Raw genomic sequence first — 24,406 nt, forward strand, 5'->3', positions numbered from 1 at the left:
GTAATTGCTTCCGGCATCAGCTACAGTGCCGAGCCAGTAGCTGGGGCTATGAGAGGGTTAACGGAAGACTGTCCCTTCCGTTTGCTTAGCAGAGGTAAGTGGCAGCTGCATGGTATACACAGCGTCTCCAGGCATGCTGCTTTTCCAGCAAAGAAAGCTTTCCTCACTTAAGACACACCCCAGTTGGGTGGGGAAAAATACGTGTTCTATGTGAGAAAATTCAGTAACTTCGAGAAAAGCACACTGCTAAAAGAAAATAGTTGGTACGAAGTTTCTAATCTCTAGGTCCCTCATTCAAATATGGCAGGGTTGGAGTTGCCTAGAGACATTTAACTAACCATCACATAGTTAATACTTTTTGAAGTTTGAGAACTTGGTCCATTTCTGTGTAGATACAATCTCATGAAAACCACCTCTAGGTTTTGGCCTTTTATTAGATGGCTTGATTGACTTTGTGTTTTAGGGGTGGCATTTCTTTAGGTTGACCCTTGAGGAACATCAGTGGGGTTAGCGTTGTGATCCCACAGCATCCTGTATGTGCTCTGAATAACCATACGTCTTCAGTACAGTGGATTGTCATTTCTTGAGGAATCCATTCCTAAAACTAGATGCTATCTTTTGATACTCTCTAAATGTTATTTTAGTACAGTTTATTTCCTTACAAAACTTATTGTAATATTGCAAAATTACTGGACTACTTTGTTTTACTTATAAAATAGAACCCTTTTGTCATATGGTTTTAAAATTTTGGTTATCCATAAAGTAAAGTAACATTTTGAATGAAGTAAAGTAATTTCCCTTCTTCAAATAGCTTTTACCTGCCAAAAAGTTTTGGGAACCTGATGATTCAGCAAAAGATGGACAAAAAGGAATATTCCTTGGTGATGAGTGGAGAGAGACTGCATGGGGAACTCCTCGTAAGTCATTGATCTATATGCAATTAAAGATTATTTCTGCTAACTACATGTTATCTGAAAAGTTTTATGAACCTTAGGATACATTCAGTTTTAAGCTTGTTTTTCCTTACCCAGACTAAAAAAAAAATCCATACTGAATGAGCTATAGTGATATGCCAGTAACAATTAACTCCTTAAAATTAAGGTTTGGAATTTTTATTAAATGTATTCAGTTATAACTTTCAAGAATAAAACTGACATTATCATGTTATTACCGTTATTATCTCTTCTGGTGATGTGAAATTAAAAACTTTGTAAGTTTCTCTGTGAAAGTCCACTCAGTAATTTTTATTTTATGAATTTATTTTAAACAGACCACTCTATGTCCCAGCCTATTATGGTCCAGAGAAAGCCTGGACAGGGTTTTCATGGAAACAGTGAAGTAAATGCTGTATTGTCTCCTCGATCAGAAAGTGGTGGCCTTGGCGTGAGCATGGTAGAATATGTGTTAAGTTCCTCTCCAGCAGATAAATTGGATTCTCGATTTAGGAAGGGAGCTTTTGTAAGTAATATAATGCTTTACATTTGCATAGTTACCTACTGTAATCCATATATTATTTTAACACAGTTAAATTTTGTACTGCATTTGTCTACTCATCTCTTTGTGCTCCTTCTGCTGAGGAAATACAGTGTTCTTACCCACAGTTTCTTTGTTTGGAGGAGTCTAACATGAAGGGGTTAGTGAGAAACAGTTTAGAGATCTTGAATATACAGCTTGTGGGATACTATCGTGTTTATCTACCAAATACGTTTGAATAAAAAAAACCATTTGAAGTAGAAAAAATAGTACCGGGTAAATGATTTTGCTGCTAAAGGTATTAACAACTAGCTTTAAAATACAGAATTCTTTATTCTAGAGCGTCATATTGGTTATGTTCTAAAACTAAGGTTTTTTTAACTATGTTAAATAGTTTTAGCAATCTAACATGACATTACTACTTTACCAGCACCGCTATAGTTAAGGTTGAGTTAGCTCTTCCATTATAAATCCTGACATTCCCTTTCATATTTTGGCAATTCTAAATTGCATATGGTTGATACCCATCAAGTTACTCACCAGATGCAATTTCATTTAAAACAAAATGTTTGTATTGTTTACATGCACTATAGTGTAGAATTAGGCCACCTGATGGTGCTCCTTTGTGTTCTGTTGAATATTCAGAATCAAACAGATTCTTTTTCCTCAGGGCACTAGAGATGCTGAAACAGATGGACCAGAGAAAGGAGATCAGAAAGGCAAGGCTTCTCCATTTGAGGAGGACAAAAACAGAGATCTTAAACAAGGAGATGATGAGGATGTTTCTAAAATAAATGGCAGAGGTTTGCCAAATGGAATGGATGCCGATTGCAAAGATTTTAAGTAAGCGTTTAACTGTTTCTCAAGAAGACAAGCATGTCTCTAGGAATTATTACAGTTCTGGTTTGTGTGTCAAATTCCAGCATTTATCCAGCTGCAGGTTGATTCTTCTTACCTTACATACTCCCTTCCTGCTGTGCCACGTTTACAATGTCATTAGCCTGTGTGTCATTTCTGATGAGTAAGTTCATCTTACTTTTTAAGCTTAGTATTTCTTCAAAGTACCTGCAAAATGTAGTATGTAAAATGTGTTAAAGGGGACTGAAAGTTTTCACCCTGTTAACAAAACTATAAACTAAACTTCTTCCTCTGACTTTCTTTTTAACCTTAACTCTTTATACTTGATTCCCTGCTTTAGGGAGCTAGCCCTACACAATTTTGACTTAATGTCTACCTTTGCTATGGAGCAGTGCACCCTTACATTGCATACCCTGTGGGAAACCTGAATTAATTTTTCGACAAAGGCTATTGTATTTGAGCAAAGAGAAAAAAATGCATTTCTCTTCTGAACTAGTCAACACGATTTTGAATGCGGATTATTAGATAAGTAACTGTCATTAGCTATTTTGTTGTTTCTTTGCCTTGGAAAGAGAAGGACCAAACTTGGCATTTGAATTTTTGGTCCCAGGCATAGAGGCACAAGCATTTGCTATTTGAAGGAGGATGATCACCCTGGCATCTAATCACCTATGTAATGTCTTGAATACAAAGATAAACTAAATCAGAAAGCTAGGATATAGGCTGCTGCTCAAAAACATGTTGATACAAGAGGGAAAAGAAAGGGGGTGCACAAAACTCAAGGAATTATTTCCACTGATCTATAATTGCCCCTTAACGTTTAAATGTTTGGGGTCCTTAATTACAATTTTGGAAGATTAAGAAATGAGTACTTATATAAGTTCTGAGGATCCTTTTTTTTTTCTTTTTTCCAGGGTTATTTTCAATCTTTTAGATAGGTAAATTACCTGACTTTATGCCAGAATAAAAACCCGAAGATATATATTTTTTCTGATGCATGCTACTGTATCAAAAGCACCACTTTGGTTTAGAAATTTTCATATGTTGTATATTGTACATACAGAATAAATTTATTTTTAGTCCTGTTTTTTCCTTACCAGAAGCAATAACAATATTAAACTATATGTCTGCCAAACTATCCTTTAAAGAGATTATATATTTTGAGTTAAAGTAGTGCAAAAAAGCATCCAAAGCCAGTAAACCTCTTAAGAAATAAAGATGGCAGTCTGTCTAACGTGGTCAATTTGAAGTGGAGTTATGTCCCTCCAAAATAGAGGTTTATAATTGAAGTATTGACACAACTTTAACTATAGCAACCAAAGAGCACCACTCTAATGAGCAAACCTATTTTAAGTGTGTGTGTGTGTGTATGTGTGTGTGTGTATATATGTGTGTGTGTATATATATATATATATATATATATATATATATATATATATATAGCTATTTCATAAAAAAGTGTTTGTCCTTTTGTCCTTGTAATATCTCTCATTCTCTCTCTGGATTTTCTTGTTGGTTTGGTTTTTGTAAGTTTCAATGTGTAATTATTTAACGAATGCATAATTTTGGTTAGACTCCTACTTTTATTTATACCACATATTACAAGCAAATAATAAGGAATGTAGGTGGTTTTTTAACATGTACTTTTGAATCCTGATTCAGTTACTAGCTGATAAAAGTTCCAGGCATTCTTAAATACATATAGAAATTTGTCATAATGTGCAACTATTTTAGTGCTTCAGTGATGATATGTATTCTCTATTTTTAAGCAGTTTGTTAAAAGAAATAGATCTTAAGAGTATCCTTGCCTTCACTCAAAAATTTGATTTTCACCTTTTGATCACCAGGGATCCTTGTTTTCTCTGTTGAAAAATTGCAAATTCTCTGATAAAAATAGTGAATACTCTTATTTAAATCCCTAAAATCCATGAAATGCCACAATATACGTAGGTATCAGTTGAACACAATGTTTTGTTGATATATTTACAAGTTTAAAGCAATTTAGAAGCCTGCTAGTGCCTATAAAGAAATATATTACTATATTACCACTACAATGAAATAAATTCTAAATACCTATACATTTTTGGCATTTGAGTTGGTGTGTTTTATCATGAAAAATCAGCACTTTCCCTGCCCCCTTTGCTCACCAGGATATGGGTCCAGCTGTGTTTGTGCCCCTCACTGCTTTGTGTTGCTGAGCAGCCCTAATACACTGGTGCCCTGCCTATGCCATTGGCCCTCACTCCCACCCACAGGCCTCCTATCCCTGCTTGTGTCCTTCACTCCCCAGCCATAGTCTCTCACCCCCCAGCCTTGCTGGAGGGGGCCCCCAGCTGCCAGTTGTGGGGTCACAGACCCAAGTCCACAGCACCCTGCCACCCTGCAGCAGTACCTAAGCTCCAGCTGCTGCATGTGGGAGGCAATGTCAGCTGTAGTGGCATGGGGCATGGAGCTTGGCTTCTCCCCCCATGGGTGGCACGTCCCGAGTGGATCCCATGGAGAGGTTGGGGGGTGGAACGGATGTGGGCCTAGGCTCCATGCCCTGCTGCCCTACCCCCAGGGCTTCTGCAGCCCAGCAGGCGAGACCTAGCGCAGGGCAGGGAAGCCCTATGCCACTGCCACAAGCACCACACCACCGTGGCAAAGCACCCCATGCCCACCTGGCAGCATCAGGTGCGACTGTGCAGAGTTGTGCCCCTCGCTGCTGTCAGGTTGGCAGGGGTGCTTCGCCATGGTGGCACAGGGTTTCTGGTGGTGGTACCGAGCTTCCCCACCTGGCTTTGCCTTGCCCCTCTGGGTCTTGCCCACCAGGTCCCAGAGGCCCCCAGGGGGAGGGCAGCAGGGCAGGAAGCCTGAGCCTGCAGCAGGCAACCTGCACCCACCCCACATACAAATCTGGGGGCACATGCCTCCCATTCCCCCCCCCCCCCCCCGGAGTGTGTGCAGTGGCGGTGAGCCAGCCCCTCCACCGCCATCTGCGGCCCCTTCCCGCTCTGTGCCCTGATCCTGTGCTCATGCATTCGCACCAGGTCCCAAGCCCTACACACCACCTGAGCTGGGCATGAGCAACAGCCCTGCCCAACTCCCTCACTATGGGGGTCTCAATCCCCTGCCCCCCCCCCCCCCCGCCAGACTTACCTGTGGGGATCTTCTCTCCAGGCTGCCTGGTGCCCATGTGCATGTGTGTATATGCACATGGCCCCTCCTTCCGCTTCCCCCAGCCCCTTGCAGGCTGGAACTCTGCCAGCCTGCAAGTGGAAACCCACCATTTCCTTTGTTTTTCTCCTTAAAATGAGAAAATTGGGTTTTACCATGTTTTTCTATCGCAAACAGAAAACCTGGATCTCTGTTGATCACACTAGAAAATTTCAGTTGCATGCAGATTTGTTGAAGACACCCTTGTGTTTATATCAGTGAAAGTAACTTTTAATTGTAGAATAATGTATAGGTGAGAGAAGGTAGGAGTGAGCTTGCATCTACTCTAGGAGTACTTTGCCAATATAGAAATACCAAAATGCTGTTGTATCAAAGCATTCCTAAGGCAGACACAACTTACATTGTCAAGGCTGCACTCCATAATGGTAGAACTCCAAAAAGAAAAATAAGGTTAACTAGTAAAAGCGGGGTTTTTTTCTAGTAAGACTTAATTTAAAAATAGGTGTTTCTACGAGCACAGTTGTCAGGAATTGTCCATTCCTCCCTGACTGACAATAATATTAGCAAAAATATTGTAGACATGGCCTGATACAACACCTCTCTTGAGGAATTGAATGCTCTGCCTACCAATCCTGCTTTTACTGTCTAAGGAAAAGGGTATGTATTTTTATTCATAGTCTGTTTCGTGTATATTTTTTCTATAAAGGAAAAAGCATTATGGTATAGCAGGAAGGAGCAGTAGCAGTTGAATGTAAACAGTGTTAGAACTTGTAAGACCAGCTTAACAGGCACACTGTCTGATAGGTGCGCTCTCCAGCTCTCTTCTCTCCCCCCTTTTTCTGCCCCCTCCCCCAAAATATGCTTTAGCTTCCATGAAGATATTTGCTCCCTTACACTTGTCCTGACTATAGTTTGTAGGCTGTGATGCAGTTAAAACTTTCCGGTATAACCTAACCTTCCCTTGCAGAAAGAAATGCACCAAGATCATCCTCTGAAATAATGGGCCATATCTGTCCTCTGGGCTAGCTTAAGTGATATGAAAGGAGTTGCACCTAAAATGAGTTCAACATGATTTTGTTTCAGCTTTACCTGTTTGTTTAGTTATTGCTATGCTATAATCTGTTACATTTTTAAAGTTCAGAATAATTTCTTTTTCAGTCCCCAACTAAATGGGGCAGAACTGTTGCCCTCCATAGTTTGCAGTGGTGTAGTCTGTTCTACTTGCTTTTAAGAGGTCAAAACACTTTTTCTACTTGACCACTTTGTTACACAGCATGTCTCCCTGCCTCTGTGAAGTAGATGTGCTTAGCTGATTTCTATTCCCCAGTCTTACCTTGACCAAAATTATGATGATATAATTTCACTTCCCAGAGGAGACCCTTCCAGAATCATTAAGGAGGTAATATGTAGTTCAGTTCATTTGCTTAGAACAGCCTGAAAGTATTTTTCAGTGTACTGTATACTGCAAGTAAAGATAAAGGTGCCCTTTATTCTGAGCCATCTTCACAGGCTGGTTAAACTAGTTAAAATGTTATCTATTGCTAATATTTGTTAACTTTTTCACGTTTCAAGTTTATCTTTCAATAAGCTTTTAAAATGCTTTATTCATAAATTTAATTTATGAAGGCTGTAAGAGGCTATCTTTAATTTCCTCTATGCAGTCGAACCCCTGGAAGTCGACAAGCCTCTCCAACAGAAGTAGCTGAGCGTTTAGGTCCTAACCCTAACAGTACAGAAGGATTAGGTCCAATTCCCAATCCTACAGCCCACAAACCTCTGGTCGAAGAATTCTCAAACCCAGAAACTCAGAATCTGGATACCATGGAACAAGTTGGTCTTGATTCGCTACAATTTGACTATCCTGGAAATCAAGTTCAAATGGACTCTTCAGGAGCTACTGTAGGACTTTTTGACTACAATTCTCAGCAGCAGGTTAGTGTTGTGTTTATGGAATTGTTTGCAGTATTGTTACATTAATCTGGTATGGCTTGAAGATCTACATTTAAATATTTATCTAAATAAAATGCATAATTATTAGTATATTCCACTTCTTCACATTTCAGTGAGAAACATATCAAAACTTGTGTGGCACAATTTGGGTATGATTTTCTAATGCAGTAATATATCAGAAGAGAACCTTAATTTTTTATGTTTTATATAGAAGTTCCAGTTTTGAACACACTTTAAATCTTTAACTTGAGTTCTTAAATGTTTTTCTGTAGCTTTTCCAGAGGACTAATGCACTAACTGTCCAACAGTTAACAGCAGCCCAGCAGCAGCAGTATGCATTGGCTGCAGCTCAGCAGCCACACATAGGTAAGACTGTTTTAATACTTTAGAAACAAAGGCAGACATGTTAGTGTAAAAACCTGGCAGGTTGTTCTGCTTTATTGCTTTAGTTTGCTAACCACAGATCTGATTTAAGTATTTTTATTTGTGGTGGTCTAAATAGTTCATAAATGGCAGAAAGTATGTGCCCACATACATTGTAAAGAAAAATTTTAGCAGTCATTATGAATAGCTCTTGCATAAAGCTTGGCCACCTCTGTACAAACTGTCATATAGAACACTTTCTGATTTAGGTTTTTTGAGGTTTTTTCACTTAAATGGTTGCTTTCTACACTTTGTTCTTAAGTGACTGAAAATTAGTCTTGCTTAAGTAGTTCTGTAGAGAAAAAATGTGGATGGGAGCAAAGAGAATTTGCTTCCACTATGGCCTTAAAATAAAACAAGTAAAACACTTCTTTCATATGTGAAATGTGGTGATATTGAACATGCTTCACAGATGTAAGGCTGAGTTAATTGTAGTAATCCATTGAGATACTCTCACAAAAAGCTTCTATAGAAGTTGAAAATGTCTTTTAGTGGAGTATTGACTGATTGCATTCTTTCCAATAAGTTGATAGCTTTTTATCCTAGTTAGCAGATAGAGTAATGGAGAGATGAGTATGATCAACCCCAAGTCTTTTAGCTCCTACGTATACATAAACATCCAGAGTCCCTCCAGACTTCATTTCCTTAGTGTCGCAGGGAAATGTGTGACATGTTTTTGTTTAGGGGCATAGTATGCAAGGAACTCTATACTGAGCGCTCCCAAGCTTATCAATACAACAGTGCTGTAAGGAGCCCTTGATACAAGGAGACATCGCTTCCTTGATGCTACATTTGGGAGTCAAGGCAGCAGCAGCTATGAGAAATCTAAAGATATGTTTATGCTGGAGTGGCAGCCTGCCCCAGGCAAGACAAGCCAGAAATATGTCAGAGGGACAGTGTTAGGGCTGCCTACATCAGATGTTGATCAATGTAATTCAGTGGAAGTTTTCACCCTTCCCACCTGGCTGGATCTTCATTGGTTGATTAGAGAAATGACGTTTTGATCAGTGAAGTTGCTTCAAGAGCATACCTAATAGTTCAGGACCTTTGCTATCTTGGGTTTCAAAGTCCATCCCTAATCTTTTCCCTGTTACAGTATACCATATTTACCTGATTTAAGATGACACCCCAATAACTAGATGGATGGAAAATGTATAAATTTATTATAATTTTTTGTGTATAGAATCTAATTATTAGTGTTGTCTTAAATTCTTCCCCCTGCTCCCCCCCCCCACTAGTGGGGGAGGCACTGGGAGGGTGAGGTGGTATGGAGAGGTCAAGCAACTTTCCCCTGCTTGTGCCTGTCCCCCTCTGCCTGTCCTACCCTGCAGCCTCACTGCCCCCTTTCTCTCCACCTCTGCTCCCGCTCCTATCCCTCCCCCCCACCTCTGCTCTCCATTCCCCCACCCCACACACACACACACGCACCTTACCTTTGCTCCATGCTGACTCTGTCCCCATTCTAGCCTGAGCACTGTAGTAGTGGTGAAGGCTGTGCGCTGCTGCTACAGGGCCCCTAGGCCTGGGGTGGGGGATGGAGGAGGGGTATTTGGAAGGCAGCTGCAGCGTGGACATGACAGGGTGCAAAGGCACTAGAAGGGCTGGCAGGCAGCAGCTGTGGCTGAAGACCTCAGGTAGGGGCTGGAGTCTGAGCTACAGCAGCTGCCTACTCTCGTACCATCCTCATACTTGCTTCTAAGACAAGGGGCTTCTCCCACCCCATGGGGGGATCGTTATCCTAGAATCGAGTAAATGTGGTAGTCCCTATATAAAGTTCCACTTGAGTAATTAGTGCTGCATAGATGTCTATGGGGCATAGATAAGACTCCACTGACAGTTGTGAAAGGCACAGTAGCAACATGAGATCATTGAAAATGGTGCTAAAGGTGGTCTTGTCAGTGAGAAGGTGGCTACTTGAAGAAGAGAAGAGTGATTTGTGTTCCTGTGCCTACTCTTAGAAACCTCAAGCATATATGCAGTACTGGTTTTAATATATGCTTATGCTTTGTGATCACATTGATTAGAAGTATAATATTTGTTAGGTCTGTTACCTAAAACTCAGTTTTTTCATTTATTAATATAGCAGGTGTCTTCTCAGCAGGCTTGGCTCCTGCTGCTTTTGTGCCAAACCCATACATTATTAGTGCTGCTCCTCCAGGTACTGACCCCTACGCTGCAGCAGGATTAGCTGCAGCAGCAACGCTAGCAGGTAACTAATCTTTGTATAGTTTTTATTATGGTAACTGCTTAGACTTAGGAAAATGTACAAAGCCATCTAGTAATTTTTTTTACTAACTGGAAAATGACTTGTAGGTGCCGTGGTGTTTGAACTGTGAAGCTAAGAATAATTTTAGGGGTTCAGTCCATCCACTTATTTCTAAATATTTGTATCCAAAAATGTTACAAATAATACCAAGGTAGCTTTGTCTAGCAGATTTCTCATCATAATTGCATCTGAGAATAGTTTACAAAGAAGGACAAACACTGTCTTTTTATAAACAGAGACCTTGACAGTTTATTAAGGTCACCCAGCAGGCAGCGGTGGCACTGGAAGACATAGGGCTAGGTCTTTTTAACCCCCTGTTGATCTGAGTCTTTAGCACAGCATGAGGGGGAAAGCTTTTTTTTTTACATGAAGAAGCCCATAAATACTGACAAAGTATTCTGAGTGGAACCAGTGTTTTAAGCTGCTTCTGATACTTGTATAAAGTTCTTGAAGTTCTGCGTGGGTTGGACAAAGTGAACCTTGAAGTCCCTTCAAGTTCATGTCCTGTGATTTTTTTAAAAAGACTAGATTTCACACTGGATGTCTCAGCATATGATTAAGGACCTACTGAATTCATGGCAGGAGTGGGCTGCACAGCAGCTCCTTTAATCTTGCAGGCTCCCTCATGTGCCTTCCCCCCCATATTGCCAGTTGGCAGAGGGGACCCACTGCTCACTCCTGATCAGCAGGGAGGTGAAAACTGCAGTTTTAAATATGGTGCTTTTTTTGCCTCCTGTCCTGTCAGCAGCAACCAACAGGGTGCCTCACCAGTCAGCAGTGGTGGGGGGAGAATGTACAGGGGACTCTGCAAAATTAAAGGAGAAGCCGTGCAGCCTACTTCCGCCATGAATTTGGTAGGTCCCTAATTATGATGGTAAGGAGAGGCAAGGGAAGTGACACTTGAAGGCTGGTTACAGATGTGGGAAAAAAAAAAAAAAAAAAAGACAGCACTCAGCACGCCTCCTGCACTAAGCCCAGCGTGTGACCAAAAGAAGCATTGCATTAATGTGACCTGGCTCACCCAGTGTCTGTATAGATCAGGGGCTTCAGTGGGGCTTTTTCGGCACTTTTATCCAATAGCTAATTGAATCAGCTATTAGAAGAAAGCGCCAAAAAACCCCTCTGAAGTGCCTGATATATACAGATGTTGTGGAGCCAGGTTGAGCTAATGTGCTGCTTTTTCCGGTAAAGCACATTTTTTTTGTATTTTTTTCATGTCTGTCAGCAGTAGAAGAGGTTGTGTTTTTTATTTGGGCAGAACTTTTTTCTGAAAAAACCTGATATGATTTAACCATTATCTTAAGTTGCATTTGGGAATACCTTTAAAAGGAAACTGAGTGTAAAGTATTTCTGTTTTTGTTAGGGAAGGGTTTATATAGTATAGTATCTGCTAGTACTTGAAATTTGTGTGACTACAGTGCATGTAATTTGCATGTAATTTGTAGTGATCTTCATTTACATGTTTTTACTTAATTGTGGGGATTTTACAAGTTTACAAAAGAGAGATGGCTTTTATTAGTATAGTTCGATGATTCTCAACCTTGTCAGCCTCAAGGCATCCTCAGAAAATGCCAGCTCTTTTGTTTCAATAATTTCTGGGCTACAGAAAAATAATAGAGCAATTCTTCTGTAACAAAAAACTCAGTCTACAAATCTGAATAGTGTTGTTATTTTGGATTCCTGATTGAAACCTGTGGGTTTATCTTGTGAATCATGTTTAGATGTTTCCCCACCTAAGAGTACTTACGTGCAGTACTCTTATAAATACCCCTGTGCACCACAGCACCTTGGTTTACAATCACAGGTTTAATTCACTTTCCACATATAAATTGACTCATTAACTCCTGTTGGTCCTTACAAACTTGATGTCTCCTTTTTGCCGTTGAATTTAAGTATACCCAAAGCATTGGTAACGTATTGATACCTTATTTTTAGTGATGGTACAGCTTTAGTTGTTAGAAGTATGTCATAAGATCAGAAGCCCAGGCCTTAGATGACTGAGAGCATCTAAGATCAGAAGATGGTATAGGTGTCCATTACCTGTTCTAGAATTCAGTTGGTAACAATTAACATTTATTAAACAACTAACAATTATTAATCCTTTATAACGCTTCGTAAATGGAACTTTGATGTGACGTTAAACTCAAAAGTGTTTACTGTGATAACAGTATATATATTTAGGCCATATCAGTTGCATACTAAAAACTCATCTCAAGGGCAGGGGAAAGGAATTGCTGTCCAAAAATAACTACAGGTAAGTGTACTTCCATATACACAGTAGTACACTTAGACTTAGCCTTATAATAAACTGAAAAAATGTTATCAGCGTTCTAGATGCATTTCTATTTCAAACCAGAAAATGGAGATTTAAAATGAAGCCTAAAAATGGATGGATCCCTTAGAAACAACTAAATGAAACCAGATTTACATGAGCATCTCTTTTTAAAATTCCAATTCAAAAGCAAATTCTTTTATAAAGTTTGAAATAGATTGATCTGGGGAAGGGACAGTATTTTCCTGTTCAGCTTCTGGCATGATGAGGTCAGCACGCTGATCATGATTTATAGACTGTGTTGCAATATGAAAAATAAGTAAAAAGAGTGGTAATGATTTCTCTTGTAAGGTCCAGCAGTGGTTCCTCCTCAGTATTATGGAGTTCCATGGGGGGTATATCCAGCCAATTTATTTCAGCAGCAAGCTGCAGCCGCAAACACCACAGCAAATCAACAAGCAGCTTCACAAGCACAGCAAGGACAGCAACAGGTAGAGTACATCCTTCTCAGATGAAATCATTTTTAGTCTACTTTATTTGTATGAGGCTTGCCACTTCAGTTTATCAGCATTTAAACAACTTCAGCATTTAAACAACTCAGTTATTTAAAACAATCTGCATATTTCTCTTCAGATTTTCTTGTACCTTGCAACAGTTACATCACCTACTGTTGCAGCGTCTTTTTAATTTCCATTGCTGCATAATCTTTTCTTATTGCCTTGTTTTACAATCCTAAATGAAAGGAATAAAGTAAAAATTATTTCTTAATCTAGGTTGCTGTAGTTTTTGGCAGAAGGTTTTAATATTCAGTAATTAATACTTCCTGAATAATCACATGTATTAATGTAAAGCTGAAAGGGATTTAAATAGTCAATAAGGAGGGGGGAAATAGCACATAGTCAGCCATTTCTTCCCGAATAACATTTTTTTTTCCTGATAATGATGGGGAAAGGGACAGTTGTGCTGAAGTTACTCTTAAGTTACTTACACTATTTTACAATGGATGAGGAGTATCTGGGATATATGTCTTTTTAAGAGCATCAAAATACAAAATAATATCCGTTTGAGATGGGTACAATTGTAAAAGTGTCATAGCAAGGTGGATAATATGCTGTAATTTCATTTTTCCTGCCATACAGTGATTTTGCTCTGTTTGATAGGAAGAAATAATAGTAGCTAAAAAGTCGCTGAAATAAAAATAACAACCACTCCTCCTCCATGAAATAATGAAATATTTCATTATTCTTTAATTCTAGATTGGCTTATTTTTGTAAGATTCACTTAACATACTGTATTTTCTGTCATACAGTGTCACTCAAAACACATCCTTGTCTTTTTGGAAGACAGAATGTAGGAGAAAAAGATTTTTCCATAAACAAGGCCGATTGTGTGACCCTAGCAGAAGTGCTCCTGAGAAGTGTCCAGGAAATGTGACAGTCCAGGATATGGTCTGGATGGGCAGCAGGAGCTTCCTGGTGCCTGCTAACTCATCCAGACTCTCTCTTGGGATGCCACACTTTATGGACACTCTTGCTTCGAGGAGGACTTACTCTCTCGCACAAGGTCCAGGCCTCAGACCTTTGCAAAGGGTAGTAGCAAGACTGTTTGTTAGTTCTTTAAGTAGTTTTTTCAGATAGATTCTTGTGAATTAAGTTCTGTTTCCACATCACAAGCCTCATCAAGATACTACCAGCAGTTTACTTTTTGCTTCAAATATAAGCTACAATACTCAGTAAGTATGACTGGGAGGGTTAGCGCAGGGCTCCACTCTTTCAGCTTTCTGAGCCAGAGGCAAGCAGCAGCATCTCTAGGCATGCTGCTTTTCCAGGAAACCCCGCCCCCCCCCCCCAGCTTCCCTAGAAGGTGCACCTTGTATGTGAGAAAATACAGGATTTTTAAATATAAATCTGTTTAATTACTGTTGCTTGAGAGGGCAACACTGTTCCCATTCATTCTGTGAGGCCACTTGTAATGCAGTACTTGAAGCCATTATGATAATGGTTCTTGTTCAAGCTGAAGATCTTTTTTACTTGAGGAAAAAGCTCCAGTGCCTTCATAACATAGTCCACTTGTAGCATTTTTTATCGTAAGGTGTAGCCTACAAAAGCTTATCCGTCTCTGAACAAGTTAGTCTGTAAGGTGCCACCCTGACATGTCTTCTGCCAGACTTCAGACTAACATGGTTAGCTACCTCTCTCTTACTTTAAAAACTGTTACTGTAAGTTATTTTCCCTCAAAAAAGCTAAAAACAAACAAAAAAACTCCTACAACCTACCTCTTAATACTATTCTTAACATTCTGTAGTTTATATTAGGAATGGCACTTCCTTTCATTTTGAGCTTGAGTGGAAATTCACTCAGTCACCCTACAGTCCTATTCACTTTGACCTTTCCCTTAATGAGGTGGTTAATCTTTGTTACTGATAAATTGTATTAGTATCTGAAATTTTGGTTTTGTGGAATTTTTTGTTTGTATTTGTTAAATGAAAACTGAATATAGAAAGAATTCCTATGCAAGTTTTTTTGCGGGAATATTCAGGTGTAAGATGCTCTAAATAGCATTTTTCTTCTTCAGAAAGAAAAATGGGTACCAATGACTTATGCCAATGGTTATTAATCTTTTTTCACTGTGGGCCAAATGGCACATCTTGGGTCAGGGATTGGGGAAGCAGGTGCTAGGACCTACCTACAGCCAACACTTCTCCCTGTGCTGAAGCCCCATGTCCACACACTAGGTCCAGTAGCTCCATGGGCTGTAAGTTTTTGCCCCATGGTGTATGCCAATAGACGATTTGCAAAGTTTATTTTTCATAACTAGATCAAGAAGTTTAAAAAACAAACAAACCCTAAAACCCCTCTAATGAAGAAGCCTATAGAAGACTTGATGTACATTGCACACACAGTTTTGTTTGGCCTTGTAGACGGGGCTGTGTTTGAAAAGTATTTCACAACTACAGCTGGTAATTTTTTCTACCATAATAATCACGTCTTAATTTATTACAAGTTCAGGAATGAAAATTTTCTACTGACTGAACTTGAGACTAAGTGATCGTTACTTAAATATATTATCTACTTGGCAGGTAAGGACTGACTTTCAGTTAATAAATTACTTGGATTCACTGATATGTTGGCAAATTTAACTTTTTGGAAGAATTTATACAATTTTAGACACTTCTGGAATCATTGCCCTTCATAAAACATACTGGAGCTCCATTGTTCTGAATTGCAGAAGATGCAAGGCAGTCCTTGAACTAATGCGGTCTCATGTCACAACACTGCCATCGAAGTAGTATATACATGCTTATGCACTTGATATCATTAAGATGGAGGGTTGAAAAATAAATGCAGAGCTAAAAAGTATGAAATAGAAAACAACTCTCCTAGTCCTTTTGTAGTATATAGATTGATTTTTGTACTTCAGCTTTTAAGAAAATAGTATCCTATTGGTCTTTTGTAGGTTCTACGTGCTGGAGCAAGTCAGCGCCCTCTTACTCCCAATCAGGGTCAGCAAGGGCAACAGGCAGAGTCACTTGCAGCAGCTGCGGCAGCAAATCCAGCTTTGGCTTTTGGTCAGGGTCTTGCTACAGGCATGCCAGGTATATAATTGATGGATTAAGGAAACTAAAAATCAGTTCAAGTTAAAGTATTGTTTTTTATCAAGAATAAAGTTTACTCTCTCTTAAAATCATGGTACATTTGTAACAGGGTGTTTAGAGCTTGTCTCCATACAACTTTATGCTGTTTTAGTTTGGTTAAGACAGTGGCACACCGTTCTTTCAAATACAACTATTTCTTTAAGGTTTTTTTTTTAGCTGTAGTATGTTTTTAAAGACTATTTCCTTATAGTTTTAATATATTTAGTTTTAGCACATTTACACAACCTTTTATATACCATATTTTCTCCCATACAGTGTGCCCTGGAATTTAATACTCACCTTGTGAAGGCAGAATGAAGAGAGAAGATTTTTCCAGAGTTATAGCTGCATAGAGCAGGGACAGAGCCTAATCTTCAGCTGATTCAGCTTCCCTTTCCTGCTTAACTAAAGTTGAAACTTCAGCTGTTGTTGAAGGCTGGTCTCCATGGGTGGATCTATGATTTTGAAAAGAACTAAAGAGTCTCCAGGGCTGTGAAATTACAAGAGAGAGAGCAGTAGCAACTAGCAGACAGCAAAATTACTCTAAGCAAAGTTAGCTCAAATAGTGAAACATCAAGACCATTTAAAAGGAGAGGATTATTAACACTTCTGGAGTGAAGAACAATGAGCCACTAAGTCAATTGACTCCCTCAGGTTCTTGAATAGTAATGCAACAGTTGCTGCACTGTGGAGGAGAAATCAATGCAGGGGGCTCTATCCTGGGCAGATAATTAGCTTCCAAGCTTAATATATTCACCCCAGTTTTGGTGGAGGGTGATTTTTGGAAAGACAGTGCATTTTGTATGTGAGAAAATATGGCAAATGGCTTGATAGGGCCACATGCATAATGCTGTTTTTGTAGAATTGCCTATTACAGTCGTATTAAAAGATAATTGTAAGTATTGTTACTGCAATTAATGCCACAGAAATTATTATTTATTGGGGTAGATTTTCTACCTGTAGAATATAAATCTCAACGGTATTGCATCTGAAATGGAAAATTTTAAATTATTAAATGTAGGGAGAAACCAGCTGCTTAATTCACTTGAAGATGATGTTTGGCTTGAAATACAATTGCTTCATTTTTGGTGACCCCTGAGTCTTGCAAGAGAATTAAAATAGAGCTATACGTTCCAAATCCATTTTCTTAGGTGTTCTGAAATAGAGAATATTTTAGATGAATGTTATTTCTAGTTCTCATTATTTGTATGTTATAGAACACAATGTACTGTAGTAGAATATTAGCATTTTTGATCTGTGTTTAGTATAACTGCATGAGCCAGAGCAACCTATGAATGCATAGGGTCTTGGTCTGGGGAAGGCAAGGGGAGCAGTTGGGAAAGATTTGCTGCACCTTCCAGACCAGACTTTGGGGAATAGGGAAATGGCTTCTTCTGCTCCACTCATCTCTGGAAGCAAAGCAGAGGAAGCACTGGAACAAAATCCCCAGCCCATTTCCCCAATCCTGGGAATGCTCAGCTTGGGGAAGGGGCTGGAGGCTGTACCTCTCCTTCAGAAGGGAAGAGGAGCATCAGGTCAAAGCCCCTGCACAAAGCAGCTGCATCCCCTTCCCATGGCAGCAGCTGCATCTCCTTCCCTAAGCAAGAGCCAGGCACTGGCAGATTGAGCACCAGGGCACAGGCAAACCCTGCTCTGGCTGCATTGGGAGGGATTCTTGCAGAGGCAGGCAGCTTCAGCAGTACTTGGGGTCAGAAGCTTGGGTGCTGCAGCCAGAGCCTACCTTTTTCCTGGCTCTGGCTGGTTTCTGCTGGAAAAGCTGTTCTGTGCTCCCCAGTCCAAATTGCAGGCTGCTGCTATGGGAAGCCCTGCCATCAGGGCCAGAGCTGGGGCAAAAGTCCATGGGCTGGATGACCGAGGTCAGTGGGCCAGATCTGGTCTGTATGTTTGACATCCCTGCTCTACACCCTTAAGATACTCACTCTGGAGTCAACCCTTGGAAGATGAGGAAGATACTTGGGACACAATTATTCAAAATCTGAGCACACATCACAGTTCACTTCGACAACTTAATCGGTAGCATGTCTAAACAGAAGCCTATGACCATATGGAGCCTGACCTGTGGTTTTGTAGAGTCTTGGAGCCTGTCTTAGTGTCCAGTGTCAGCCTCTTTTGAAGAAGGTGCAGGAAATCATTTAGTGCACAGTTTATGCTACTCACAAAAAGTGGTTTACGTGTGAATAAGATGATGATAACCACAAAGTTCCAGTGATTGCAGGTATAGTATAGTTATTCCATGGTGTTTTATGGGAGTGCTGTAATCCAGGAGCATGGGAAGAGGGGTGATCAAACTAGACCGGGAGTGGCCAGAGTTACTTGCCCTGGAAGCCACATCCAGTCCTCCACTGAAGTTCAAAAGCAGGAGGAGGGGTTGTGCTATGCCACCCAGAGTGGAGGTGACACTCCCTTCCCCTTCTTCCCTCCCCCCCCAGCATACCCTCCTGCTGCTGCAGCGCCAAGCTGCTCTAGCTTCCCCCATGGGGAGTGTGCCCCAGGGTAAGCAGTGCAGCTGCAGTCCCTGCCCTGGCAGCCCAGCACCTGAGCCAGCTGTCCTGGACGGAGAGAAGGAGGAAGGGCGGGCTTGGGGAGCCATGGTTTGGCCATCATTGAGCGAGACATCTAGAACCTAGACTCCCACTCCCTCCCAGACTTCTGAACAAACCCTAACCTCAGAAAATAACTGATCTGGCAAAGCTGTGGCTGGCTTTTTAAGAACTTATAACCTCTGGAAGAGAGGTCTTGGAATTAGTTCCTTTATCTAAAGGAAAATGTGCTCTTTTGAAAAAATGGTTCTTGCATCTCCAGAAACTTTCCTGTTCAAGATGTTTTCTTTACCCACAATTTCTAAGAATTCCTTATTCCCCATTAGTGTTGAATGAGGAGAGACGTTATTAGAAGTAAATTAGGTGGAAAATATCACAATTTAAAGATAGAATTTAGTTGGAAATGTTTAACTTTCAGAGCCAGGCTTACAAGGTTGGTCATGTAGTTTTATTGTAAAAGCCAGATCACTGGTATCCATGTGGTTCACAACCGGTGTAGTTTGCAGCAGGTTACCAAACTAATGATGAAATGCTTATTTGTTGTCCCTCTTACTTTGAAGAATGCTACTTCTCTGATCAGCAGTCTTCTCAGCTCCTTGCTGTGGCTGCATATTACCTCCAGATGTTTCACAAACCTTCATCTTCACAGAAGGGCTATAACCCTACCAAGTGTCAGGGTTCTTCTGGACCTAGATACCTACAGTAAATGCAAATCTTAAATCTGTAGCTATGTGGCTGCATGCAGACATAATTACATTGTACCAGTATTTGCCCAAAATACATACATATACATTTAAATGTGCTTAATTTGTTAAAATTCTTAAGATCTTAAAATAATGCAGTAGCATTTGGCTTCCAGCTCAATTCTCTTCAATTTTACTAAAGATTTAATTAATTCAAGCTAAAACGGGTCATCAACAGAGGGAAGGAATGTTTTTATAAAAACTTTTTGTATTAGTTTAATTGATTTTCACACTTTTCAATACTTGGTTTCAAAAATATATCTGTTGCTTTAAAAATAGCTCTTCTGAATATTCGGCTTCAGTCCAAACAACCAAACACATAAGCACACAGTACTGTTTCATAGGGCTATATAATGATGGTGAGTGGGGAAAAGATAACAGTTAAGAATAGAAGTAGTGTCAGATTTCAGTGTTTAAATTAAAAAAATTTAAAGGCTGATCCTGGCAGGGGTTGAATTAGATGATTTACGGAGGTCCCTTCCAGCCCTACTTTATGATGCTATGATTGAGAATATGCCAAATTATAATGGGGATTGTTTGGAACACTGTAGGTCAACAGGGCAGAAGTGGATTTGCAAGTTATAAAAATGGCAATCATACTAAAGAGGGCACAGTATAGAGAAAGCAGGGACTAGGGTTAGGGAGAGCATTGTCTGGCTCCTTATGAAAGTGGGAGAAGAGAGGATGATCAACCCAGTAAAAAAACATAGAATTCTAAAATGGGGTAAGAAGAAACCCAGAAAAGGAGTGGCAAAGAGCTCAGAAAAAAAACATTTCAAGAACAAGCAGTGATAAAGGTTAAGAATTAAATAAAAGCCATGAGAAGAAGTTATTGGATCTTCTCAGCCAGGTTTCATTGAATAAGAAGTCATTGGATATTTTGTAGACGTACAAATTTAATATTTGTAGAATAGTGTTGCTATAAACCTGACTGGAAGGAAATAAAAGATGCAGAGGAGGTCCTTGAGAGAACAGACAGAGGGGGAATCCCTGGATTCAGAGGAAAAGAAGCAATTAGGCTTTTTAGGCCACAGAGATCACAGTATTCTTATATTGTGAAGGCTGACAGTTGATTCATTGGGTGGGGGAGAAAAGTGAGAGGATGAAGTCTGATACAGGCAGAGGAAGAGTTTAGGGAGCAGGCTACGAGCTACACTTGTGGAAGGAAAGGGGAGAAAAGAGAACTGTAGAAGAAGTTATCTTTATGCTATAGTCAGCTGAGTGAGTAATACCAGGCCTGTTATTCCTGGAGTTCATTACAGTGTCTCAAAAGGGGAGGAAGAGGGAGGCAGGATGTGCAAATTGCCAGCGGATCTTAGATTGGGTGTGTCGAAGGTAGGGTTCACAGGCGGGGTCTGGCCTGTGGAGCTGTGTGATCTGGTCCATGGGTTGGTGGACTAGCCCTGGCCTGGTGCGTCACCTGTGGCACGTGGGCTACAGGCAGCACAGGTTGCTGCAAGGTGCTGCATACAGCCTGTGCCCTGGACCCCCATGCTGCATGTAGCACTGAGTCCAGTCTACATGCCACAGACAGTGCACACACTGTGCTGGCTCCAGCATTGCCTATGCCCCTGAGTCCAGTCCACATACAGCCATGGGGCTGGCACTGTATGTATGCTGCCCATGGTACATGGGCTGGACCTGGTGTCATCACCACTCTGTAAGGGGTTGGTTTCTGGTCCAGCCCACAGGCTGGCTCGGGAACATTCATCCAGCCTGCGAGGCTGGATTAGCTTGACACCCCTGTTTGAGTTCATCCCTGGCTTGGGCTTTGTTTAGTAAGTAGGTCTTTATTGATGCTTCAAGCCTGTTATCATTCACTTTAAAACCACCAGTTTCTGGATAGGAGTATGGGATCTACACCCATGCATTCTGGCATTCTGCAGTTCCTTGGGCAGACAGCAGTTTCTTTTCATGTCTGTCTGATGCAGAAATATCATGCTAGTCAACAATTTTAGCAAATCTTTTAAGCTTTGATTCCAACAAAGTAAACTTGTTTGTTCTCCCCCTCACCCTACTCATCCTCTCTTTTTGAAGACATGCATTTAGTTAGTAGTACTCTGAAATCATCTAGAGAACTGTCTAGTTTTGAGGCATGTCTGGGGTATTCCCACACAGCCTCTAATCGCTGCTTTAGAGGATACTGGTTTATGACCTTATCCCAGGTGTATAAAGGCAAAAGTGGGGGGGAGGGGGGAAATAGCCTACCAATTACTGGTAAGTAGTAACCTTCCCCTTCTAGTTGTAGGAAAGGTGAGTTGATTATAGTATGTTACTAACTGGTGTTAGACATGTAAATAGAGTTGTAGGTGCTAGAATTAGTTTTATTTAGTTGGAACATTTAATGATATATTGCTAATGTTTATAGTAAATATTGGATTGTAGAACTTGTTCTTTTTAATCAATTTTCTCCTAATATTCTATTCTGCATTCTTTACAGAACCTCAGTAAAGCAGAGTGCAGTCAGAAAGCCTCACCTTTTCCTAGCATATGAAAGTAGCAGATTTAGTGGTGAAGGCATTGGACCATCACAGCACAGTTTTATGGGTGGAGCTGGCAGCGCTGCCTATAGTTAAGGTTGCCTAACAATTTCCTTTATAAGACCCTGTTTTCACTTTCTTACCGCGTTCGCTAACTTAATTGCCTGAGCTAAAATTTGCTGTGATAACTCGAGCTGTTTTCGGGTGTTTTTTCCCCCTTTTAAGTTTCCGTTAAGTACCAACAATTCAGTCATTTCTGAGAATTATGCAAGCAATACCTTGTTTTCCTAGTGGTAAAGTTCATACAACTGTTCAGTTGAGAAGCCCTTGTGAGTTCCAAGCAGGGTTTGACCTTCTGTCAAGTACCAAGCAGGGATTTGCAACTTGACAGAAGGTACTTTTTTACCTTTGTGTTGTCCCTGAAAAAATCCACCCAAATTTGCCTGAATTAGAAGCCTCTAAAAATTGCCATCTGCATGTTATTAGTAGAGGCATTTATGCTTGGTATCAAAATTCTTTGAAGATCCAGTTGTCACCGAACATACAGCAGTCCACAACTGCAATGGCTGAATAGGAGTTTCACTAGAATTGACTCTCTTCGATTTTGGAAAGTGACAGTAGACACAGAAACAGAGTAGGAAGACTTTCTCTCTTCACTCAGCATTTACATTCTTGGTGTGGAAAAAAAACAAAAGGCAGCATAAAGGGGACTGTGGATGGGGACAGTGGCAGATCTGGGGTGATGGAAATAGAGGGTATAGATCAGGAGTGGGCAGTTATTTCGGGCAGAGGGCCACTTATTGAGTTTTGGCAAGCCATCAAGGGCTGCGTGACAGGCAGCCAGGGACAGATAAATATTTTCTTAATTTTGGTAGGGGGAAGGGGGCATGGGCTGAATAGAATGGCCTGGCAGGCCGCATCTGGCCCCGGGCCACATTTTGCCCACCCCTGGTATATATTCATTTTTCTAGAGGACCTGGAATTCAATCTGGGGTTTCAGAATTTGTGTTCCTCTCCTCTTTAGCATCAAACCCATATTACCCACCTCACTGAAGAGTGCCCTAAGCACCATGTATTCTACATGGTTGCTCTGCTTCCCTTTGTTGAAGCTGTACCATTGCGTACTAGAGTTCATGGTTCATTGGGTCAAAGGAAGAGCAAGAGGGAGCATGATCTTGTGACCTAGTGGTTAGGCACTCCACTGGTTGTGAGGAGATAGAGACCCGGTTCCTGGACCCGGCCTCTAGAACTGTTTATTAAGTAGGGGTGCAGTAGTAGTGCAATGATAATTGTTCAGATAATATGCAAAAAGCAAGGTTTGGGGGTTTTTTTAATTGGACCAGCTACATAGCTGGAAATATGTTGAACAAGCACAAAGTGTCCTTCTTTGGGTCCAGTAAAAGATGCAGTGAAAAAAACACACCTTGCTTCTCAATTTTTAGTAGCAGTAGTGCCTCATTCTTAGGTGTGGATGTCTCTTTATTGAATCTAACCCTATATCAGTTCATACACGTGAGGAATTTTTTAAGATTTCCTGTGCAGTCTTAATTCTCAAATTTCCTAACTTCTTTGTATAGTTTAGTAACTTTAATTCCATTTTTTAAACATAACTCTTAACTTGAACAGATTTGAATATGGGGAGGGTATCTGGAATGGTCTGTTTCATTCATTTAAACATACACCAATCTAAAATTAGTCAATTCTGTGAGTCCTGTTTTGACTCCACATCTACTATGAGTCACCTAATATCTGTATCTATATCCAGGTGTCAGTACCTTTTTAACGTGCAGATTTTTCTTCTTTTGTTCCCCACCCCCCATGTCCCCTCAGGTCTCTCCCTTACTCTTCCTTTTTTTTAAAACAAAAATCTGCTTTCATTCTGAGTGCTCTTGTTTCTCTCTCTCCTTTTTTCCCCTCAAACACAATCTCTCAATGAAACAGATGTTTTTATTTGGCGAATGGCTTACTGATTTGGATTATATTATTTTCACTGTAGTTCTAGTATTCCTGTACTTTACAGGAGCAGTTCTCACCTAAATGTTTTAGAAGGATTTTTAACATGCTCTTTCCAGAAAATTCAGGAGTTTCCCAATCCCACACTTATAAGTGCATGAATATCAGAAGCCTTTTTCTCATTAAAGAGGATTGCAAGGAACAATACAACTATGTCTAAAATTGCTGGTGTAAGAGGGATCAGAAGCTACAACCCAAAAAATATTTAAAAAAATATAGAGTTCCTATACCGTTTTTAAATGAGCATTGAAAATATAGGTTGAACTTCTGCTCTGATTTTTTTCCTGTATGCTACTTAAGCTTCAGTTTTTTCTAGAAGCCTTTAATTTACTGTATTTTAATGAAAAATGAAATTTGGGGAAGCCCCAGCTCTTGCATTACTTTAGGATATATGATATTGAAGCCTTCTGATTATTTCAGTGTAGTAAATATGTTAATGAAAAACTTCTCAAACTAAGTTGTGTAGAATTTAATTGATATTCTAGGTAATCTTGCAAAAACGCTCTTTTGAGGTTTTTGTATTTGTATAGTTCTTGAAGGAGAGAAGAGATGATTACCAAACTCTTCATCTCCAAAA

At 40.1% G+C, this 24,406-nt stretch overlaps 1 protein-coding gene across 11 annotated transcripts in view; it reads left to right on the top strand.

Annotated features, from left to right (window-relative positions):
* The window catches only part of PUM2 (pumilio RNA binding family member 2), a 112,575-nt gene that overhangs the window by 50,265 nt on the left and 37,904 nt on the right, over positions 1 to 24,406 (top strand). For 9 of the 11 annotated variants that reach the window (XM_090031701.1, XM_090031653.1, XM_090031696.1 and 6 more), the window contains 8 exons: positions 812 to 917; positions 1,271 to 1,458; positions 2,144 to 2,316; positions 7,149 to 7,419; positions 7,710 to 7,803; positions 9,944 to 10,069; positions 12,750 to 12,889; positions 15,855 to 15,993. In XM_090031701.1, coding sequence (XP_089887827.1) covers positions 812 to 917; positions 1,271 to 1,458; positions 2,144 to 2,316; positions 7,149 to 7,419; positions 7,710 to 7,803; positions 9,944 to 10,069; positions 12,750 to 12,889; positions 15,855 to 15,993 — 1,237 coding nt within the window. The remainder of the gene's footprint in view (positions 1 to 811; positions 918 to 1,270; positions 1,459 to 2,143; positions 2,317 to 7,148; positions 7,420 to 7,709; positions 7,804 to 9,943; positions 10,070 to 12,749; positions 12,890 to 15,854; positions 15,994 to 24,406) is intronic. The other 2 variants (XM_090031658.1, XM_090031670.1) reach the window with 1 other exon arrangement.

The sequence above is a fragment of the Crocodylus siamensis genome, chromosome 1 (assembly GCF_052110815.1).
Source record: "Crocodylus siamensis isolate JL-2025a chromosome 1, ASM5211081v1, whole genome shotgun sequence".
NCBI lineage: Eukaryota > Metazoa > Chordata > Crocodylia > Crocodylidae > Crocodylus > Crocodylus siamensis.